Source organism: Haemorhous mexicanus, chromosome 1 (genome assembly GCF_027477595.1).
Source record: "Haemorhous mexicanus isolate bHaeMex1 chromosome 1, bHaeMex1.pri, whole genome shotgun sequence".
Lineage (NCBI taxonomy): Eukaryota > Metazoa > Chordata > Aves > Passeriformes > Fringillidae > Haemorhous > Haemorhous mexicanus.
Genome location: NC_082341.1, coordinates 46,135,952 through 46,156,552, shown reverse-complemented (window position 1 = coordinate 46,156,552; position 20,601 = coordinate 46,135,952). Strand labels below are relative to the sequence as shown.

At 39.3% G+C, this 20,601-nt stretch overlaps 1 protein-coding gene across 4 annotated transcripts in view; it reads right to left on the bottom strand.

The window, feature by feature from the left end:
- Window positions 1-20,601, bottom strand: part of BBS9 (Bardet-Biedl syndrome 9) — a 288,879-nt gene that overhangs the window by 261,736 nt on the left and 6,542 nt on the right. For all 4 annotated transcript variants that reach the window (XM_059848492.1, XM_059848478.1, XM_059848470.1 and 1 more), the window contains exons 4-5: window positions 20,423-20,487; window positions 17,914-18,027 (exon numbers count right to left, since the gene is read on the bottom strand). In XM_059848492.1, coding sequence (XP_059704475.1) covers window positions 17,914-18,027; window positions 20,423-20,487 — 179 coding nt within the window. The remainder of the gene's footprint in view (window positions 1-17,913; window positions 18,028-20,422; window positions 20,488-20,601) is intronic.

The following is a 20,601-nucleotide window of genomic DNA, read 5'->3' as shown; positions in this document are numbered from 1 at the left end:
CAGCTGTGGCCATTCATCCTAGGCCAGAGGATCTGACTGCCAATACCCTGAACACAAGCAAAGAGGAAAATTGCCCTGCATTGCTCAGTGCTAATGCAAATACCCATCCCAACTGATGCATAAGGTGTACACACGTTCCAGCTGACACTGGCTGGGTGCTTTTCTACTGGAATAGAAAAATCACTCCAATGGGAAAGAAATAAAAATAGAGTAGTGGATTGGAAGAGAAGAACTTTAAGAGAAACTAAGGAAAGTGTTTAAGGAAAATATTAAGTCTTTTTTCTACTGATGTTAGCTTGAATTATTTCTTAAACCATTCTGGATATTAAAGCATCGCAGTAAAACATAATCATAAGTCCCAACACAAGAGATGCTCTCTCTGTAACAGCCCTCTCTGTAAGGAGCCTCCTTGGCCAAGTCATAGTAAAGCATGGAGTCAGAGCTGCCACAATAAAAAAAGCATCCTCGTTTCTCTCACCTGTCATACTGAATTCTAACCTCTTGTAGATTTCTGCCTGCCGTAAAACATAAGGAGGATTTTAGATGGAAAGAGACTCTTGAACTATTGAAGTATCTCCAAAGGCCAATCAGCCCTCACTCGCACTGTTAATCCCTTAGAGACTTGTGATATACTCCTTTGTTCTTGATTCAAGTCTTACCAGAGAAGATGACATAGTTAAATTATGTTACTTGGGAATTATGCCTTTAACTCTCATATTAACCTGAGGTGGTGGAAGGACCCTCAGGAAAAACACTAGTATGGTTCAAAGGAGTAGGATAGGCCAGGCCAGCATGCCGTATAAGGATCCCAAAGTATCATAGCTGCAACATGCAACATACTAAAATGCCTACTGAAAGAAATATAGCACTTGGCACTCTGTTCACATGACAGGTAAAGTCTCTTCCCCTAAACAGACTGTAGCACAAAAATTTGTTTACCACAACCTCCATATTAAGAGAATAATTTTTTCTACAATTAAAAGTGAATGTTTCCACCTAGTGCAAAAAATGTTCAGGCAGCTGTGAAAGCAGTGTCACTCAAATTTGTTCTTTTTTTCAATGCAGAAGATTAATTATAGATAGCACAAATAGAGGAGGTCCTGAAAGTGGCTGTATGCCTGGATATGGCCTGAATAATGATGACTCATTAAGAGATTGTAAAATTCTTCTCCTTAAATTCTGCTTGTTGCCGCAACTTGTTCAGTAACTACTTTTCAGGCCCTAGCAGCTGCAGAAATCTTCTTCTAAGAGCCTTGCATTCATACAGGTATCACAACACTGGCATACACTTTTTCTAAAGCAAGTAGGAGAAATTGCAGTCTAAACCTTTCTGTGAACCTTTCTGCTCTTATCTGAAGTTATACACCTATCATACACTACATAAATATTACAGAACAACTTACTGAACTAGCAAATCTCCCACAAACAGTTGCCCTTCAAAATCAATAACATTTGACTGAATAGTTCAGGCATGTGTATGTTTTTAGTGAATCATAAATCAACACCAGACCTTTAACTGAGTTAAGCTGAATACATGCACTATTTTTCAATATTTTTGGTACTTTGAAAAGTAATCAGTAAGATCTTAAGTCACCATCATCAAATAAATCTATCTACTTCAAAATTCCATTTAAAACAGACCTGAAAATTTTGTTCTCACCAAACAATGAAACAAAACTACATGATCCCACTGTTAAAACTCAGTGAAATTCCCTATCTTTTCTCCTACTTCTCCTTTTATAGTCTCCTTAGACTAAGAAGCTTCATGACTGCTAAGCACTTCCCAAAGTACTTTGATGCATGAAGCTCTGTCTCAGGGAGGATGATGAGTGAGTCGAGAGCTTATGGGTTAGGGTTAAAGGGCAAACTATTAAGGGTGACTGTTGTGGGTGATTGCTACAGGCTGCCTGAGGGGGAGGAGGAGGAAGCAGATGAGTTCTTATACAGACAGCTGAAAGTAGCCTCACAGTCACAAGCCCTGGTTGTCATAGAGGACTTCAACCACCTGGACATCTGCTGGAGGAACCACAAGCAAGGCATAAACAACCCAGGAGGTTCTTGGAAAGCACAGACAATAACTTTCTGTCACTGGTGGTGAAGGAGCCTACTAGGAAAGGTGTGTTGCTGGACCTTTACTAACAAACACAGAATGTATGGTTAGAGATGTGAAGGTTGGGGGCAGCCTTGGCTACAGTGTCCATGAGATCATTAGTGTCCTGTGAGGAAGAAGCAGGTCGGTGAGTAGGATCACAACACTGGACTTCAGGAGAGCTAACCTTGGCCTCTTCAGGGACCTTCTTGAAGAATCCCAGAGGAACATGCCTTAGAGGGACAAGGGGTCCTAGACAGCTAGTCCAAGCAGCTCTGTGGAAAAGGACCTGGGGGAAACAGCAAGATGTCCATGAGCCAGCAGTGTGCCATTGTGGCCTAAAGTGCCAATGCTATCCTGGGATGCATCAGGAAGAACTTTGCCAGCAGGCTGAGGGAGGTGATCCTGCCCCGCTACCCAGCCCTGGTGAGGCCACATCTGGAATGCTGTGTCCAGCTCAGGGACCCCCAGTACAAGAAAGATATGGAGCTTCTGCAGCAGGTCCAGGAGACAGCAACAAGGATGATTATGGGATGAGGTCATCACTCCTGTGAGGATAGGCTGAGGGAGCTGAGCCTGTTTAGCTTCAGGAAGGTGACTGAGAGGAGCCCTCATCAACATATACAGTAAGTATCTGAAGGGAGAGTGTCAAGAGGATGGACTGAGACTCCTCGCAGTGATGCTAAGCAATAGGATGAGAGGCAACGGGCAGAAATTGATGTACACAGGAAGTTCCACCTAAACATGAGGAAAAACTTTTTTACTATGAGGCTGTGGCCAAGCACTGGACCAGTCTGCCCAGAAGGATTGTGGAGTCTCCCTCTCTGGAAATATTCAAAAGCCATCTGGAAAAAAAACTCCAAGTAAGATGCTCTAGGGACAAGCAGGGTTTGTGAACTATATGACCTCCAGGGGTACCTTCCAACTCTACGCCTTCTATGTGATTATTTACTAATTTTTTGAGCTAAAGAATTGTTAAAGATATGTGCTGAAGTATGATCTCCTGAATGTGAACTGCATTCACATCCAAAGAACTCATTGAGAATATTTATAACAAAGTCAGATGGTCAGAGGCTTACAACACTAAAGTGAGACTTTAGATGAAAGTCCAATATATCTTCAAGAAGAGTTTCAAATATACTCTAAAAAAATAAGAAATAAACAGCCTAACTTAATTTGCTAAAAACCAGCAAGGAAACACAGCCACTTTTCACATTCAAGTCATCTGTCTATATATATATCCTAGGCTAGTAACTAACATACAGAAAAGCTTAACTCTTACTTTGTGGTCAAATGACTCAGTGAATTACATCTCTATCAAAAAAAATCACCATCCAATTAGTTTCCTTCTTGGCAATCTCAGAAAAGACATCACAGGAACAATTTGTTATCCTGTCTTTTTAGACTGTTGGAAGCACACAGAGAACACTCAAATGAGGAGTTGGCTGTAAAGGGGCTGATCACTCATGGGGGCCAGGCTGGGCATCAGTCAGTGAGTGGTGAGCAACTGCACTGTGCATTATTTGTTTTTCTTGGGTTTTATTTCTCTCTTCTTTTTATTACTATTATCATTACTATCATACTTCATCAAAAATTTTGAACTGTTCTTGTCTCAACCCACAGATTTTACCTTTTTCTGATTCTCTTCCCCAGTCCACCAGGGTGAAGTGGGAGAAAGCAATTGAGCAGTTGTGTGGTACTTAGGAACTAAGCTGCCACAATGATGTAGTAGAGTGATTTTTGATAGGAATGACTTGCACCAAAATAAAATTAGTATAAAACATTACAGTTTGTACAAGATACATTTCAACACTCTAGGAAAAGCAGCTAACAAGGGTTTGGTGACTCTCCAAATAAATTCCTATAGGCTGGAGACTTTTTTTGTAATGGAGTAATCATTGATGACCACTGGAAAAATAAACAAAAGCTACATACACACACTTCTGAAAGACCCTTTGAGAAGACAAAATAGACTAAATAACTAGAAACTAAAGCTTCATTCTTTTGGAGGAAAAATTATGGGGCAGCAAACAAATCTTATAGACAAATGCATTCACATGAAATGCTGGAACATTTAAATAAGAAAGTACATATGTAAATAATAAAGCTGTACATAGGTTTGAAGAAACAGAAAATTCATCATGCCAATCTATTTACCAGACAGGGTAATAACACATACTGCATTTCTAAACTTTAGAGACAGCATCTCTAAACTGAAATAAAACATCTGATGTGATCTCAGACAACTGAGTCACAGGAAACCAGAGAATGGCAGGCAATAGCACTAAGAAGAAGAGTCTGGAGATTAGAGTAGGACGATGAATTAAAATGAGTCAACAATATGTCATCAAAAAGACAAAAGACAGATTGGGTCATTATTAATATACATCTGCTATTAAAAACATATGAGGTAATTATTGTTCTGTCTTTGCACTCACTGACTCTTGGCAGGAGCACTACAGAAGCCGTAGCCCCACATGTAAGATACAAAACATTTTATACTACCCGTGCACAGTCACTGCACATTTTTGGGTACCATACCTCAACAAGGGAAATTAGACAAAGTGTCATACAGAATTTACCAAAGTTTTGAAAAACAAGTCTTTCACTTACATATACAACTGTTCTCAAAGTTATGTATTTCTGCAATTGATTTTACTTCACTTAAATTATAGTTCTTTTCTTAAACAAATTGCTGATTAGGAGATTCATCTAGGAATTCATAACTGGGACAAAGTTCTGGTGAACTGAGGGCAAAGAGACCTTTTATTTCAGTTAGGCTGTGATCATTAGGCTACAATCATTACTGTTAAGAAGAGGAAACGGATGGTAAGAGATTCAGAGAACATTTTCCTTGATTATTTTTCCATTCACTTCGTCAATTTAGAGAAGAAGTTCTAACTCAATTATTGATAGGGGGAAAAAAGTACAAAACAAAACACTAACAGTTTTCCAAAGTTGAGTGAGAAACCATTTAGAAGTAGTCATCACCAGATCTATTCCATGAAAAAATTTCAAAACACAAACTTTTCAAAAAATCTGTCTTTATGCAGAAGCAATTTTAAAGGAAGGCAACAGTTAAATATCCTGCTCCTTAACAGAACTAGCCAATAAATCAAAGTCTGAATTTATACTGCTCCAGTGTTTAAACATAGTCATAAGAATCATTTAACCTTACAGCATAAAACTCAGCTGATAATTTTTTTTTGACTAACACCTAATAAAATTTATTCTTGCAGAATTGTAGAAAAGTTAAACACAGTCTACCCTCCTCACAAAGTTTCCTGTTACAAGGTTGCATGGTTTATGCATATGTTGTATTTCATTATTAAAAAAATTCCTCCATATAGCACCCTCTTTGTTGTAACACTCAAACATACTTTGCCTCTAGGCCAGTGCTATAATAAAAGTAAAATGAATTCAAGGCCATTTGCTGAGAAAAAGATAGGTTCAAGGTATTTTCACACTTTTCTGCTTGTAACATTTTCATGTTTTCTGTATTTTCTTTTTTCCTTCCCTTTGCCATTGTTTTATTATCTGCTTTTACAGGTAGAGAATTCATGAAACAACTTCAAATAAATCTGAATTACTCTGGAAGCTGAATTAAGGCATCAAGGTTTATGTTCATACAGATGAAAACATAAATTTCAAAGCCTGTGCTTATTAGGGGGATCCAATACTAAATCATTTATCAACTCATTTGAAGAGTTATATAAAACTGTGGTTAATTCACTTTTTATTTAACTATTAGATAATGCAAGTGTGTGGAATCACACAAAGCAGTAACAGTGCTTTTGCAGTGCAAAACCATTATCTGTAAGCAAACGCTATTCAAAAATAATTCAGCAGTGATGATTTCTGCCTGTCATTAAATAAAATCAGTATTCTATTAAAGAGCAACTCAATAGATTGTGTCCCCCACTGGTGAGCTATCACTACACTGGTTTTTTAGTTTTTAAGAAGATTTAAAAAAAAACTTTAAAATTGAAAAAAAAATTTTTTTTTAATGAAAAAGAAAATTGGAGGCATTCAGAGCGTTTATTCACCCGCCTTAATGTACCACTTACACCCTGAAGAACAACCACAGAACTCAATACGAACCTGGGAAAGGGTGTCCTCCTACTAGAGCATGTGATCATTCACACACTTCCAAAGGACTTCAGAGAGCAGCTCAGGAAACCTGCACTTCATTCACCAGGCCTCAAAGCCGGGAACCTTAGTATTCACTCCTTACACACTGATGTTTGTTCATATATGAGCTACTATCCTGCTTAGCATTCAGCCTAATGCACAACTGACCACAGGAAATTTATGTGATAATCTGTAAAGCTGCCTTAGTTTCGAGCAACAGTGGCTTTGTTTTTACTTTAAAGCCCTTCTCTACTCTTCACATTACTTCAGCAGAAATTTATTGCATATACTTTCCTCAAACATAAGTCACGTCTGACTCAAGGCAAACAAGGCAAAGAATGAAATTGTGGCTTGATCTGCAAACTTTTTCGAAGAAGTAATAAGGGCACTTTTCTTCTCCTATAAAAAGCATAATACCATCAATTCCTTATAAGCAGGCTCCACAGCAGTAAATCTCTTTTTAAGAACAGTCAGGCACAAGAAGTACATTGACTATTTCTCAAGATGTAGAAGGACTTAAGCTAACAGTATAAAGTGGCTAAGTCCTAAACCATCCAACAGAAAATGGTAAAGTAGGAGTAAGATTCATTTTCCAAACTACTGTCTTCTTTCTCAGATTTCTCTACAGGCAGGAAAACATACCATGTCTAAATACCTTCAATATGGGCATGACAAAGTCAAGGCACAGGTCAGGGTCTATTCTGTATGTTGTAGGTACAGAATAAAGGTAAATTCAGCACTAATTATCTAAACATCATGTTAGGAAAAGATAATAAAAATTAATTATTAATATGAATTTATTTGCACCGAGTCAAAAATCAGTTTTGCTTAATGTCCATTCCCTGCAAATCTTTTACTGTGCCAATATGTAAATTCATAAGACTCTTAAGCAGCTCATAATTATCTCAACTAATCTCTGTGTGATTATGCATCTACAAGGAGTTTTAATATTTCTACATGAAAATAGTTTACTACTACTATTTCATACAACTAATGTCAACAATGGTAAATTGATTAACCAAAATTCTGCACAGGCAGAACAGATCAAATTCATCATTATTTTAATTAAAATAACATGATTTTGGTGTAACTATAAAAACAAAACATGGGCATTATATAAAATTAGGACCAAATGATATCAATCACAAAATGTATCAATACTGTAACACTACCTAACTACAAAAAAAAAAAAAAACAAACCTTCTCACTGTTTTTCAATTAACATTGTTTTAACTTTATTAAGACTAAACAATATATGGAATATTGCTTAATAAGACTTGACTATTTCTAGATTAATACCAGATTTATCCCTTAGAAATTGAACTGGAAGGACACTGCATGATAAAGAAGAATAAGAAAAGAAATTCTCAACTAAAACACTATATGCAGTTCACTTGGTTCACTCCATTGATATCTTTTAAAATGGAAAAAAAATGCAACTTATTTATCACAAGCTTTCAATCAGCAGTGACTTCCAATCAGCAAAAAAATTCCATCTTAGGGTTTACGAGCCAAGTACAACAATTATTTATGGTGACAAACGTTTAGAAGAGCATGCTGTTATAGGGCAAGGGGTAAAGGTTTTAATAAAAAAGGGTTGGTTTAGATTAGACATAAGGAAGAACTTTTTAAACAAGGAGGGTGGTAAAACACTGGAACAGGCTGTGCACTAAACTGGTAGTTGCACCATCCCTGGAAATATTCAGAATCAGACTGCAGAGGTCTCAGAGCAACCTGGTCTAGTTGATGATGTCACCTCTCATTGCAGGGGCCCACTTTGTCAGGATGTCAGGTTGCTCAGAGGCCCATCCAACATAGCCTTGAAAAATTCCAGGGATGGGACATACTCTTTTAGTACAAAACCATTCCCATTTGTCCAGGTCTTCCCTGTGATAAGGACTGCAAGCAGTAGTTCTCACAAGGTGGGGGGGGAGGGGGGCAGTCTCACAAGGGAAACGATCGCCTCCCTCACCCTGATGGTCACGCTGCTTTTGATGCAGACCAGGATACACCTGGCCTTCCAGGCTGTGAGTGCAAACTGTTGCATCACATCCAGCTTTTCATCCATGAGAACGCCCAAGTTCTCCATAGGGCTCTCCTCAATGAATTCATCTCCCCACCAGTATTCATTCATCTGGGATTGCCCAGACACAGGTGAAGCACTTGGACTTGTTGAACTTTGTCAGGTTCCCATGAGCCCACTTCTCAGGCTTCTCCAGGTGCCTCTGGATGGCATCGCATCCTTCAGATCTGCCAGTTGCTCCACACAGCTTGGTGTCATCTGCAACCTTGCTGAGGGTGCACTCAATCCCACTGCCTGGATCATTGATGAAGACATTAAAGAGCACTGGTCCCAAGACAGAGACACCACTTGTCACCAGCCTCCACCTGAACATAGAGCCATTGACCGCAACTCTCCTGCTGCATCCATCCAGCCCGTTCCTTATCCAACAAATAGCGTATCCAGCAAATCCACATCTCTCCAGTCTGGAGTTAAGGATGCCATGTGGGCCCATGTCAAACACCTTAGAGAAGCCTAGGCTGATGATATCCATTCACTGTCCTTTGTCAACCATTGCAGTAACTCCACCACCGAAAGCCACCAGATATGATTTGCCCTTCATGAAGCCATGCCTTAACATTGCTTCCAGTATGATCTGCTCCATAATTTTCCCAGGCACAGAGGAGAGGCTCACTAGTCTGTAATTCCCCAGATATTCCTTACTCATATTATAAATAGGAGAGGTGTTTCCCTTTTTCCAGTTACCAAGGCTTTGCCTGACTGCTATGATTTTTCAAATACAATGGAGAGTGGCTTTGCAACAACCTCAGGCAGTTCCCTCAGGACCCTGGATGCATGTCATCAGGCCCCGTAGACTTGTGGCTATTCAGTTTCATCAAGTAGTCCCAAACCTGGCTCTCCCAACTCCCACTAGATGTTCAGGGACTTGAGAGATGTGGGAAACCTGGCTGCCAGTGAAGATTGAGGCAAAAAACTCAGTGAGTACCTCAGTCTTCTCCATATCTGTTGTTACCAGTTCTCCTTTGTCATTTATTGGTCTCCTTGGCCTTTCTTTTCTGACATTGTATACTTACAAAATAGCTTTTTGTTATTTTTCACATCCCTCACCAAGTCCTGTTCCATCAGTGCTTTGACACTCTTGATCCTATCTCTACACATCTGAGTGATATCCCTGTACTCTCCCCAGGTCACCTGTCTTCTGTTTCCACTGGCTGCACATTTCTTTTTTACTTCTCACTTTGAGGACTAGAACCTGGCTCATCCATGCTGGTGTCTGCCCTACCTTGCTTGATTTCTCACACATTGGGATGGAGAGCTTTGTGCTCTAAGTGACAGCTCTAGTCAGCTACTTTGTCCCTAAGGACAGTTTTTCAGGGCATCTCATTCACCAACTCCTTAGATGTCTGGAAGTTTACTCTTCCAAAGCTCAGGGTCCTGACATTGCTTCTTGCCAAGACCGTGCTCCTTGAGATCACAAACTCAGCCAGGCCAGGGTTGCAACAGCCCAGGCTGCCTCCAAACTCAACCTCTCTAATGAGCTCTTCATCTTAGACTATGAGATTGAGCCAAATATCAGGTCATTGGTATTTGACTCATAAAGACTCAGAACTTACTACAGATGGGAAAACAGAAAATACTTTCCAAGATAATTTAAACTATCAGCAAACATCACTTCATATAATCACAGCTCAATTCTTAGCAGACCAGTCTCTGGTGGTGTAATTGTATGATGCCATAGTAGTACAACCTGACCTTATAAAACTTGTGTGATGAATGGGTTTATATAAAGTAAAATTTTTGTAAAGCTGAGTACTCACCATAAGTAAGGGTGAAACATAAATCTTAAAGATATATGCTTTTCCACCTTCATTTTCTTAATAAAAAATTTTTTAAAAAGCTTAAGGTTGACTACCCTCAAGGTCTTTAAATTTTATATCTGAAGTAAACCATGAAGTTTACAATCTGCTCATTACTTAAGGGCTGTGACATTTTGTGGCTAAGTTAAGAGTTCACTCGGTTGAAAACCAGGGTTCAGCACTACTGACTCATGGTTTTATCATGAATCATCCTTTCTAAAATGACCCATATGCTAGAATTGGAGCACTGAATGACAAACTCAACTTATAGCTCTAAGACCATGAGGAAGAGTTCAGAAATATGAAAAGGAAACATGCATTCTAAACAACAAAGGCAGTGTCTTAAAGTTAAGTTCAACTTTTCAAAGTCTAGGCTAACAATACTGGGTTTTTTAAATATAAAATCAATAGCTGATCTCTATACGTCCCTTCTTGATAGTTTCTTGTTTTCATTTTAGCACCAGTGTTGAGAGACAGCAAGGAACAAATATAGAGCTAAAGCAGCAAAGAAATTTAAAGATCTGCATTATAATCCTTTGCCACGGATTTTAAAGTTCTAAGTCACAACCAACTCTGCCTACACTATGCTTGACTTCTACATTTTCATCTTTGTAGGTGTTTTTCATTTACTATTCTTAAACATTTTCCATTAGCTTTGTTTAGAATTCTAGCTAAACTCATAAGGGATTTCATAGTTATTTCTCACACCCCTGAGCCAGTAACAGTTCTGCTGAAAGTAAGAATCAATTTCATCTCACCTTTTTGCTAACATTCTACAACCACCAGAATACATTTTGTTTTGATCAATAATACTCTTAGCTATAGAGGTTTTCAGAAAGTGCTTTTGTGCTTTCTATACCTCACTAAGTGTTGCAGTAAATACACCTGTAGAATCAGTTTGAGAATAAATGCAGCTTTAGAAATGCTGACCTCTAAGTGTTGTAAGAGGACCATCTAGTGGTGACAAGCACAATTCACACTCTGCTATTTTTAAGAAAAAGGCACAGTTAATCTATGCAAGCCACTGGTAAACTTCTCAGTCTTTGGGTTTTTTATTCTACAGCTTTAATTTAGATTTCAACTTTCTATTATGAGAATAAATGAGTTTGTTGTTTCTTCATCTGTTCCTGTTATGAGAATGTCTCAATTCTTCCACATGTGAAAACTGCACATAGATCAAATCATTAATCTGAAGACACCAGCAAGATTGAAATTTAGAAATAAGGCTACAAAATAGGTTTCTTTATTTCACAATACTCCCCACAGAGAAATCACTAATTGCTTTTTTCTCACTACAAGAATCAAAAAAATTAACACTTGAGAAGTGACAGTCATACATTTTATGTCTTACATCTCCATCAGATTTCAGCCAAAGAGATATGCTGTCAAATAGACCAAAATATCACAAGGGTCTAAGCTTGCTATAAACTAACAGGGACAGAACAACAAAAACTTCCACTGAAGAAAGCTGAATGAGAATGCAATACACATCTAGCAGTGTTTGTTTCTGTATTTCGAACATGTGAAACAACTCCAGAGACATTAAAATCATTGAATCATAGAATAGTTTGGGATGGAAGGGTTCTTTAAAGGTCATCTAGTCCAAACCTCCCCCACAATGAGGAGGGACATCACACATATCCAGCAAATCCACATCTCTCCAGTTTGGAGCAACCTAGATCAGGTTGCTCAGAACCCCATCCAATCTGACCTTAAGTGTTTTACCACCTTCATTGTAAAACATCTTCCTCCTTATATCTAATCTAAAATATCCCTCTTTTAGGATGCAGCCTTTGTCCTCAGCTTTCCTTCAGGCTCTCCTTAAATATTTAAAGACCACATTAAGGTCTCCCGGAATTCTTCTTCTTCTCCAGGCTGAACAATTCCAACTCTCTCAGCCTGTCTTTGTAAGAGACAACTTTCTGACCATCTTCATGGCCCTCCTCTAGACCTGCCTCAAGAGTTCCATGTCTTTCCTGTGATGAGAACTCCAGAACTGCAAGCAGCACTACAGGTGGGGTCTCACAAGGGAGACAATCACCTCCCTCACCCTGATGGTCACGCTGCTTTTGATGCAGACCAGGATACACTTGGGCTTCCAGACCGTGAGTGCAAACTGTTGCATCACATCCAGCTTTTCATCCATGAGAACACCCAAGTTCTTCTCCATAGGGCTGTTCTCAATGAGTTCATCTCCCCACCAGGATTCATTATTCATTCTCCCATTCAGTATTCATCTGGGATTGCCCAGACACAGGTGAAGCACTTGGACTTGTTGAACTTTGTCAGGTTCCCATGAGCCCACTTCTCAGGCTTCTCCAGGTGCCTCTGGATGGCATCGCATCCTTCAGATCTGCCAGTTGCTCCACACAGCTTGGTGTCATCTGCAACCTTGCTGAGGGTGCACTCAATCCCACTGTCTAGATCATTGATGAAGACATTAAAGAGCACTGATCCTACTACAGATGCCTAAGGAGCACTATTTGTCATTCTGTAGGATGGTGAAGGGTCTGGAGAGGAAGCCTTATAAGGAGCAACTGAGGTCACTTGATTTCTTCAGCCTAGAGAAAACTGAGAAGAGATATCATTGCGGTCTTCAACATCCTCCTGAGGGTAAGTAGAGCAGCAGGTATTGATCTTTCACTCTTGTGACCAGTGACAGGACTTGAGGAAATGACAAGAAGGTGAGTCAGGTGAGGTTTAGGTTGGATATCAGGAAAAAGTTTTTCACACAGAGAGTGGTCGAGCAGGCTCCCCAGCAAAATAGTCACACCACCAAGTCTGTCAGAGTTCAAGAAGCACATGGTGTGATTCTTGGGGTGTCCTGCACAGGGTCATAAGTTGGACTGGATGATCCTGATGGGTCCCTTCAAACTCAGGATTTTCTGTGATTCTATGATATTCTAGATGCAACCATACAACTAATTCATCATCTAGTGAACAGCCTACCCATCAAAACCATCTCTCTCCAGTTTAAAGAGATGGATGTTGTGGGAGAGTGTGTCAATGGCTTTAGAGAACTCCAGATAGATAACATTCATAATCCTTATCTTATCCACTGATGTAGTCACTCCATGGTACTCTGCCACTAGGCCACTAGTTGATCTGTCAGGACTTGCCCTTAGTGAAGCCATGCTGACTGTCTAGAGTCACATCCCTGTTCTCCATGTGCCTTAGGACAGCTTCTAGGAAATTCTGTTTCATGACATTTCCAGGCACAGAGGTAAGGCTGACAGGTCACTACTTCCTGGGTGGGGGGGTCCTTTCCAGCCCCTTTAAAATGCATTCAGTGTTTCCCTTTTTCCAATAACCTTGGACTTCACCTGCTGCCATGACTTTTCAAGAACTGCAACAATCCTTGATTTTCTGGGCTTTATATGAGTCCAATCCAGCTAGCTCAGACTCTAGCCCACACGGACTTGCATAGACCAAAGTAAGAGACGAGAAGCGCTCTTCTCCACGTGGGAACGAGTACCTGTTTATTGGCTTACAAGATACTTCTTGGTTGACGGAGACCACTCAGGTAGAAAAGAGGAGGTGGCACTCTCACAAGGAAGTTTTATACCCAAGGGGATGGGGGCGGGGAGAGAGGATCACGGGATGCCACTGGGGAGGGGCGAGGGGAGGGGTACCCATGGGACAGACCACCAGGTGTGTATAACAGGGGGGGTGTGTGAGGGAGAGACCATGTGATGGGGGAGGGGAAAAAACCATCAACGTGACCTAACATACTCAGTAAAAATGTCCCATCACCCAGAGCAAAACAACAACTAAATAAACTATTTAGTGCAATACAACACCTCCACCTTTTCTGTTAACTAAAATTGAAAGGAAATGCGTTGGACTATTTCTGCTGCTGATTATGTCCACCACTCATGGTTTGCAGGCCTGTCAATTTGCTTTAGTTCCACAAACTCTGAGCAGTTGACTTCTGCGGTACTGGAGACCAAATCGTTGATAGCCTTTAAAAGTATGCGACGTAGAATCCCAAATGCTAACATGACTAGGAAAAGAACAACAAAAAACAAAATTGTCTTAATTATAGAAGTCCACCATCCCGAGAGTTCCCAGTCCTTGAACAGTCCGCTGAACCAGTCCTCGGATTCCTGCTTGACTTGTCCGATCAGGCTTTTCACTTCTCAGAGAGCCGCATGGACGTTGGGTGCTTTTGATGCAAGGTTCAAGCAGCACAGTCCTTCAAATTCCTGGCACTCATGTCCATGCAGCAGCAGGAGGAAATCAATGGCCTCATGATTTTGGAGTGTGGCCTGCCTAGTAATCTCCTCGTCCTCTAGGAGGAAGCTGATGGCCATGGATGTCAAGTTTGCCTGTTTGACTACCCAGCACTATGAAGTGTAGATTGGCAACTACATCAGACAATTCTGTCAGGACTCTGGGATGCCTCTCAGTCAGGTGCATAGACCTGGGTTCCTCAGGTGGTCACGAAACCAATCTTTTCCTTGCAGTGGGAGAGACTTTGTTCCCCCAGTCTCCACCCCAGAAGACAGATTACAAGTGAAGACTGAGGCAAAAAAGTTGATGAGTTCCTCAGCCTTCCACTCAACCACTCTTACCAGTTTGCCAGTATTGCTTTCTTTGACCTTCCTTTGGCTAATGTACCTGTAGAAGCCATTCTTGTTGCTCTTTGCACCCTTCACCAAATTCATCTCCAGCTGTACCTTGGCTTTTCTGACCTTATCCCTAAATCAGCATCCCTATACTCCTCCCAGGTCACCTCTCCCTGTCTCCATTGGCTATGCATTTCCTTCATGCCCTTTCACTTTGACCACCACGTCTCAACTCAGACATGTCTATCTCTTGCCTTCCTTTTTCAATTTTTCACACCTGGAGATCCTGAGCTCTTGCACTCTATGGAAGGCATCCTCGAAGATCTGCCATTTTCTGACTCCTTGTCCCTGAGGCAGTTTCACAAGGGGTCCAACTAATTCCTTGAAGAGTGGGAAGTTTGCTTGCCTAAAGCTCATGGTCCTGACTTTACTTTTCACCTGTCCCATACCCCTCAGGACTGCAAACTCAATCTTTTTTTTCTTTTGTCAGCACTAAATCCTATGGCCGAGTAGAATGCACTGCTTTACCATGGAAGGTATAGGATTAAGAGCTCCATAAAAAGAAAAAAAAGCATAACCTTCAGCAAGAGAAATCTGAGCAAGGCTGAGCAACTTCATAGATCAAGTTCTCTGTGTCAACTCCTGCAGCATTCTTTGCTCACTCAGATAAAAAAAAATGTTCCTGGGGAACTGACATTCACCCTCCTCCCCAACACTCCCACGGCATGCTTTCCCTCTACTCATGCTTTCCTCCTTCTGTTCAACTGCCATTCTCCTGCATCTGCTTCAGTAGTTCTGTGAGCATGACCTGTGAAGGGTCTGCTTCACCCTCACATTGTTTCAAACATGCTTGAGTATAGCAGGAAGACACATATTAGTCACAATAGTAACAGATGGCAAGAAACGCCATTGCTGTATTTTCTTATTCTACTTCCAGACTGTGGTGCAGAAGGCAGACTGTTAGCAAAGCAAGCTCATTGCTGCAGGCTTACAGCACCATCATGAATTAACCTCTACTGAAGGCAAGAGACACTGTTAGATGCCTGAAAAGAATTCCAGAGAAGCCTGTAGAAGGCTGATGGTAAAAAAAATAAGTTTATTTACTTACAGACTCTCAATGGCACACCAGAGCATCTGCCAAACACAGATACATGATACACACCGACAGCATGGCTGGCTAGACCAGGACAGGCATTTGTTTACTAAAATTAACAGCACTTGCTGTCCTTTCTGGTTCACTCTGGCTGGTCTTGTGAGATGGAAATAAAACCACAATACTCTCCTTCATAAGCCTCAAGGACAGAATAAGATATTAAAGATGATACTTAAAAAAACCCTGAAATAGATTCACTGCAAAAGGCTTGGGGCAAGATTAAAAGCATTTCCTTGATAAGAAATCTAACCAGATAGTCCAGGAAAGCCACATAAAAAGAACATTCAGACCAGGATATCTACCAAAAAAAAAGAATATTCCTTCATTTCCCAAAGAGAACTTTCTCCAGTGTCCATTTTGACAATTTCTCTGATACTTCAACACATGCCTTACTAGCCTCCTATCAGGTAACTGAACATTCACTATAATTTTCCTAGATTTTGGTCTTAAACAGAAAGCATCTTGATCTTACAATATGAATATGTATTATTCATTACACAACATAAACCTCTCCTTCTTTGTTTATTTATGACTTGAGATCATTCTTTGTCCAACAGCAATAAACACACATATGTGAACTGGAACATGGTAAAGAAAAAAAGAAAAGGTAATTAGCACAACATGCTAACACAGAAAATTCAGAAAAGTTTACAGAACTTACCAGACTTCCTTCTGCTGTTCTTGCTGCTTTGTTAGGATTGGCCCTCATTTTGACCATCCTAGGTGAAGTGTTTGACTTGCTGAGAAGGTTCTAGGATAAACATTACCTCCTGTCTCTCTAGCTTGAAAAGACACCTTCATCAGATTAATTGCTTCCACCACAGCTCATGAGACAGGTCTGGCATCAAGATTGAGCTGGTGACCAGACCTAGTCTACTTAGACCTCCATAGTAAACAAACGTGCATGTAAAAAATCCAGATAATTTCTTCTGCAGAACTGCATGGTGGTACGTGTTTACTTGTTTTATTCTTTCTGAACTGTTCCAGACACTCACAACAGTTAGTTTATTATCCCTATACATTTGCTACTTCAACTCCACTGCAGAATGTCAGAGAACGTCATTCTCTCTTCTCAGATTTAGCAACCTCTGTATTTTCTTTCTGCTTTTAGCAGGAATATGCCCATATCATATACACTCACTTCTCAAGATACTCATAGCCCTTACACCTTCTCACCCACGTGAGCTGACCATTTTCCCCAAGGTAGCTGTAAGAAATTAGTAGGTGAAAATCTCTTCAGTCGGTAAGGATTTCGGTCAGCTGAATTTAAGCCCAGGAAGAAGCTTGAATTTGAGTTAAGGAATTGTAGCATCATTAGTGGAAGGTTATTACAGACATAGAACTGAGGGACTGTCTACATACATTTGCCATATTGATGCAGGAGACTTTCTGCCTCAGAAAGTGACTTATCACTCTGCCAACACGTTAGTGACACTACTTTTGTTGATGACAGCCACCCCCCAAATATTTTTGAGCAATCTTTACTCCTGAAGAAAAGGAGATGTTATGCAAAGCCAATCTAAATGCTTCCAAATCTGAACACAAAAACAAGTTCACAAGTCAACAAGTTCAAAAAATACTGATATCTGTTAAACTCATTCAAATCTACAAATACACTATTAATATTATTGCCCGCTGTTCTGTTTTCCCAATCTAAGTTTAACTAGTCTTTTAGAAGTCTGCTTTACATATCTTTCAAGACACTTAATACCTTGGGTTCAGCAAAAGAAGATGTGAACTTTTAACTTGTCCAGGATAAGCAAGCACAGAAAAGTAAAACAGAATTAAAGCACAGAAGAAAACAATTTTTTTTTAGATGTTGAAGTACTTTACAAGGGAAGAGCCAGGAATTTTGTCACATTTTTTACAATTAATATTATCCTTGTAAACTCATATCCAGTTCAAAATGTGAGAAAACAACTATTCTACATTTAATATTCTTCGCTCATTTCAACTTGAGTTATTTTCAGCATGCATCAGATAAAAAGTACCATCATGAATAGAAAGATGCTGTTTCCTCTAGACAACAGCATCATGCTGCCTTTCAAAATTCAGTTAAACAATTAATTATAAAGAATATACTAGGAGCTTACCTTTTACACCACCAAATGGGCCATAAGTCATATTACAAGCAGTTCTCTGAAGATTGTGCTCATACATCAGTTTAATCTGATACTGGTTCCCATGCTCCACATTCCCCTGAGTTCCTACAAATAAACAAAGGGTAAATATTTATTAATTTGATACACACACTGTGGAAGAAGTAAAGGAGTATCAGTGTAAACAATCTGAAGAAAATGTAACTTTATTTCTAGTGACTTTTGAGATACATAGGCTCACACTGCTGCTTCCTGAAAAAAAAAAGTCACCAAGCTATAAAATTCCAAAAGTCAGAACCAGAAATAAGGTATCATGATACTATACATGGTATAAAGACCTCACAAAAGGCTGAGATTTTATTACTTAAATGTATTTTTCATGTTGGGCACATCTCTAAGATCAGGAAAAAAGCTTTGATTCCCCCTGCTCAAACAGGCATTCTTACGATTCTCTAGCTATTTGGTAAATATACTATATCCAACAATCAGCTTCAGTTGCAATAGTCTTTGTGTCAAATTAAACTGTAGCTGGTCATTAGCTCCAATTTGACAAAGTTGTGTTTAGGGCACACTCATCACTTGTCTTTACTTTGCCTGAAAATTGAATGGAGCGATCAGCAATGAGAAGATAAAAGACAAACATATGGTAACAAAAATAATTTTGTGATATATGTCACATGCTCTGAAAAGGGCTGCATGAATTTTAACTTCCTCACTCCTTCAAGGAATTAACAGAAAATAAAAGTCTTTCTAAAGAAACTGAAGTTCCTCTTTCAAGAATCAAGAACCCCATGAAGAAAGTAAAGTTTGTTACATAAAGTAATACTTAAGGACTAATATTAGCAAAGAAAAAAAGTAAACAAAATCTTTTGAGAACAATCACATCTGCTGGGAAACAGATGTTTTGCACTAAATCCTACCACAGCTTTAATTATACAAATATTATTCCAACAACAACTTAAACAGCATTCTATGAAAGATTTGTAGTTTATGCTATCCTTTTAGGCAATTTTTCCAAACAAATCAAACACAGCTTTAAACAATCACCCCTAAAGCAGGCCCACACTAGGGAAAAGACTGGAAGAGAGGAAAAGCCTTGCTGGGTAGCAACTAGATAATCATCAACACTTCAGGATAAACAAGTCAGAAAGTAGTCAGCCTGTGTATATTGACTGCAATACAATATCAAGGCCATACTTTAGTCAGCCCTGAAGGATGCTTTCATTTGTCAAAAGTAGCAGCATAGTGAATTTTAGTATGAATAACAGATATGGTAGCAAGTAAAAAGCAAATAAAGATTCCACTTTATGAATGGGTCATTTACCTTAAAAGCATAAAGAAGTAATGATAGTTATTTCTCAAAGGAGCTTGTTTGAGAGTACCCACACAGATGACAGAAATTACTATTAAAGCATGAATGCTTAGAGATTAGTATGAAAAGTCTGTTAAAAGATAGAAAAATTTTACCTTTATTATTACTTAACTGCTTAAGCCATGTAGACCAAACAGCAAATTATAACTACTAAAGACTTCTAGACTTACTGTTGTATGCTCTCAATGCAAATTTTAAAATAAATTGTTTTGATAAAAATTGTACTGCTAGACTACAATCCTGAGGCATAAACACTATTGCAGCAAAGAGAAAGCACAAAAACTGCAGCACATCTCTAAGAATCCCTCCTCAGCAAAGACCACTTTCACAGGTGTCTCCAGATAGGCAAAGAGTAACCTGACTACAAGGCTATAAATAGGAAACAAGCTGCTCCTACAAGAAAGCCATGCCCTTGTAATGAAAGAAATCAGAGTGTGTCCCTGCATGGAGAAAATTAACAATGCCATGCTGTCTATTGAATTTTGAAGATGGGTGTACCATTAAAAGATCTTAGAAATCTGTGCTTTGCTCAGAGCATAGAGAAGAAAAAAAAATCAAAGCACAGAATATATATTTCATTACTAGGCTCTTCACATACAGAGAGAACACATCATAAAGAATTTCCAGCCAAAGGCAGTAGAAGAAAGAGGATTTAAGACAAAACACAGTGGTTTCACTTTCTTACCAGTATTAACCTTCTGTCTTCTTATGGGCTACCTTACCAATATTCTGCTTTCTAAGAAATTATCTGGATTTCTGAGTTCAGAAAGAATCATAATTGCTGCTTTTTAAACAGCTAAGTAGGTTGGCATAATCAAACCATTTGTTCATTAGCATGTTGAACAGTAACACCAATTCATAAAACCATAATGAGAACTAGTTGCTCACAATCACTGCTAACCACAGACCACCACACACATCACAGCATCTCAGGCATGGAGCAGATCAGCAAACCTCTGCTAAACCTAATTACTAATGTCTCCTCTTCGTAGGTGGGCTTGAGTGAAAGAACATGACTGCAGATCTTCAGTGATGATGAGCAAATACTGTATATACCAAGTTTAACATTAACCTAATCCAAACTTTAGAATACACTTAAAATCACTGGAAATCTTGGATCTGTAAACTAACCTGAAACAGCATACACACAGAGTTTTCGGCAATGCAACACAGCCAGATGAAGTCCTTCAGTACCACTGTAAAGAAGAGTATAAAAAACACTATTTTCAGATGAATTCAAATAGAATTCATAAGGACAAACGCCAAGAAACATGTTGAAATTGCTCTCATGCGTAGGCCAAATGCAAAGG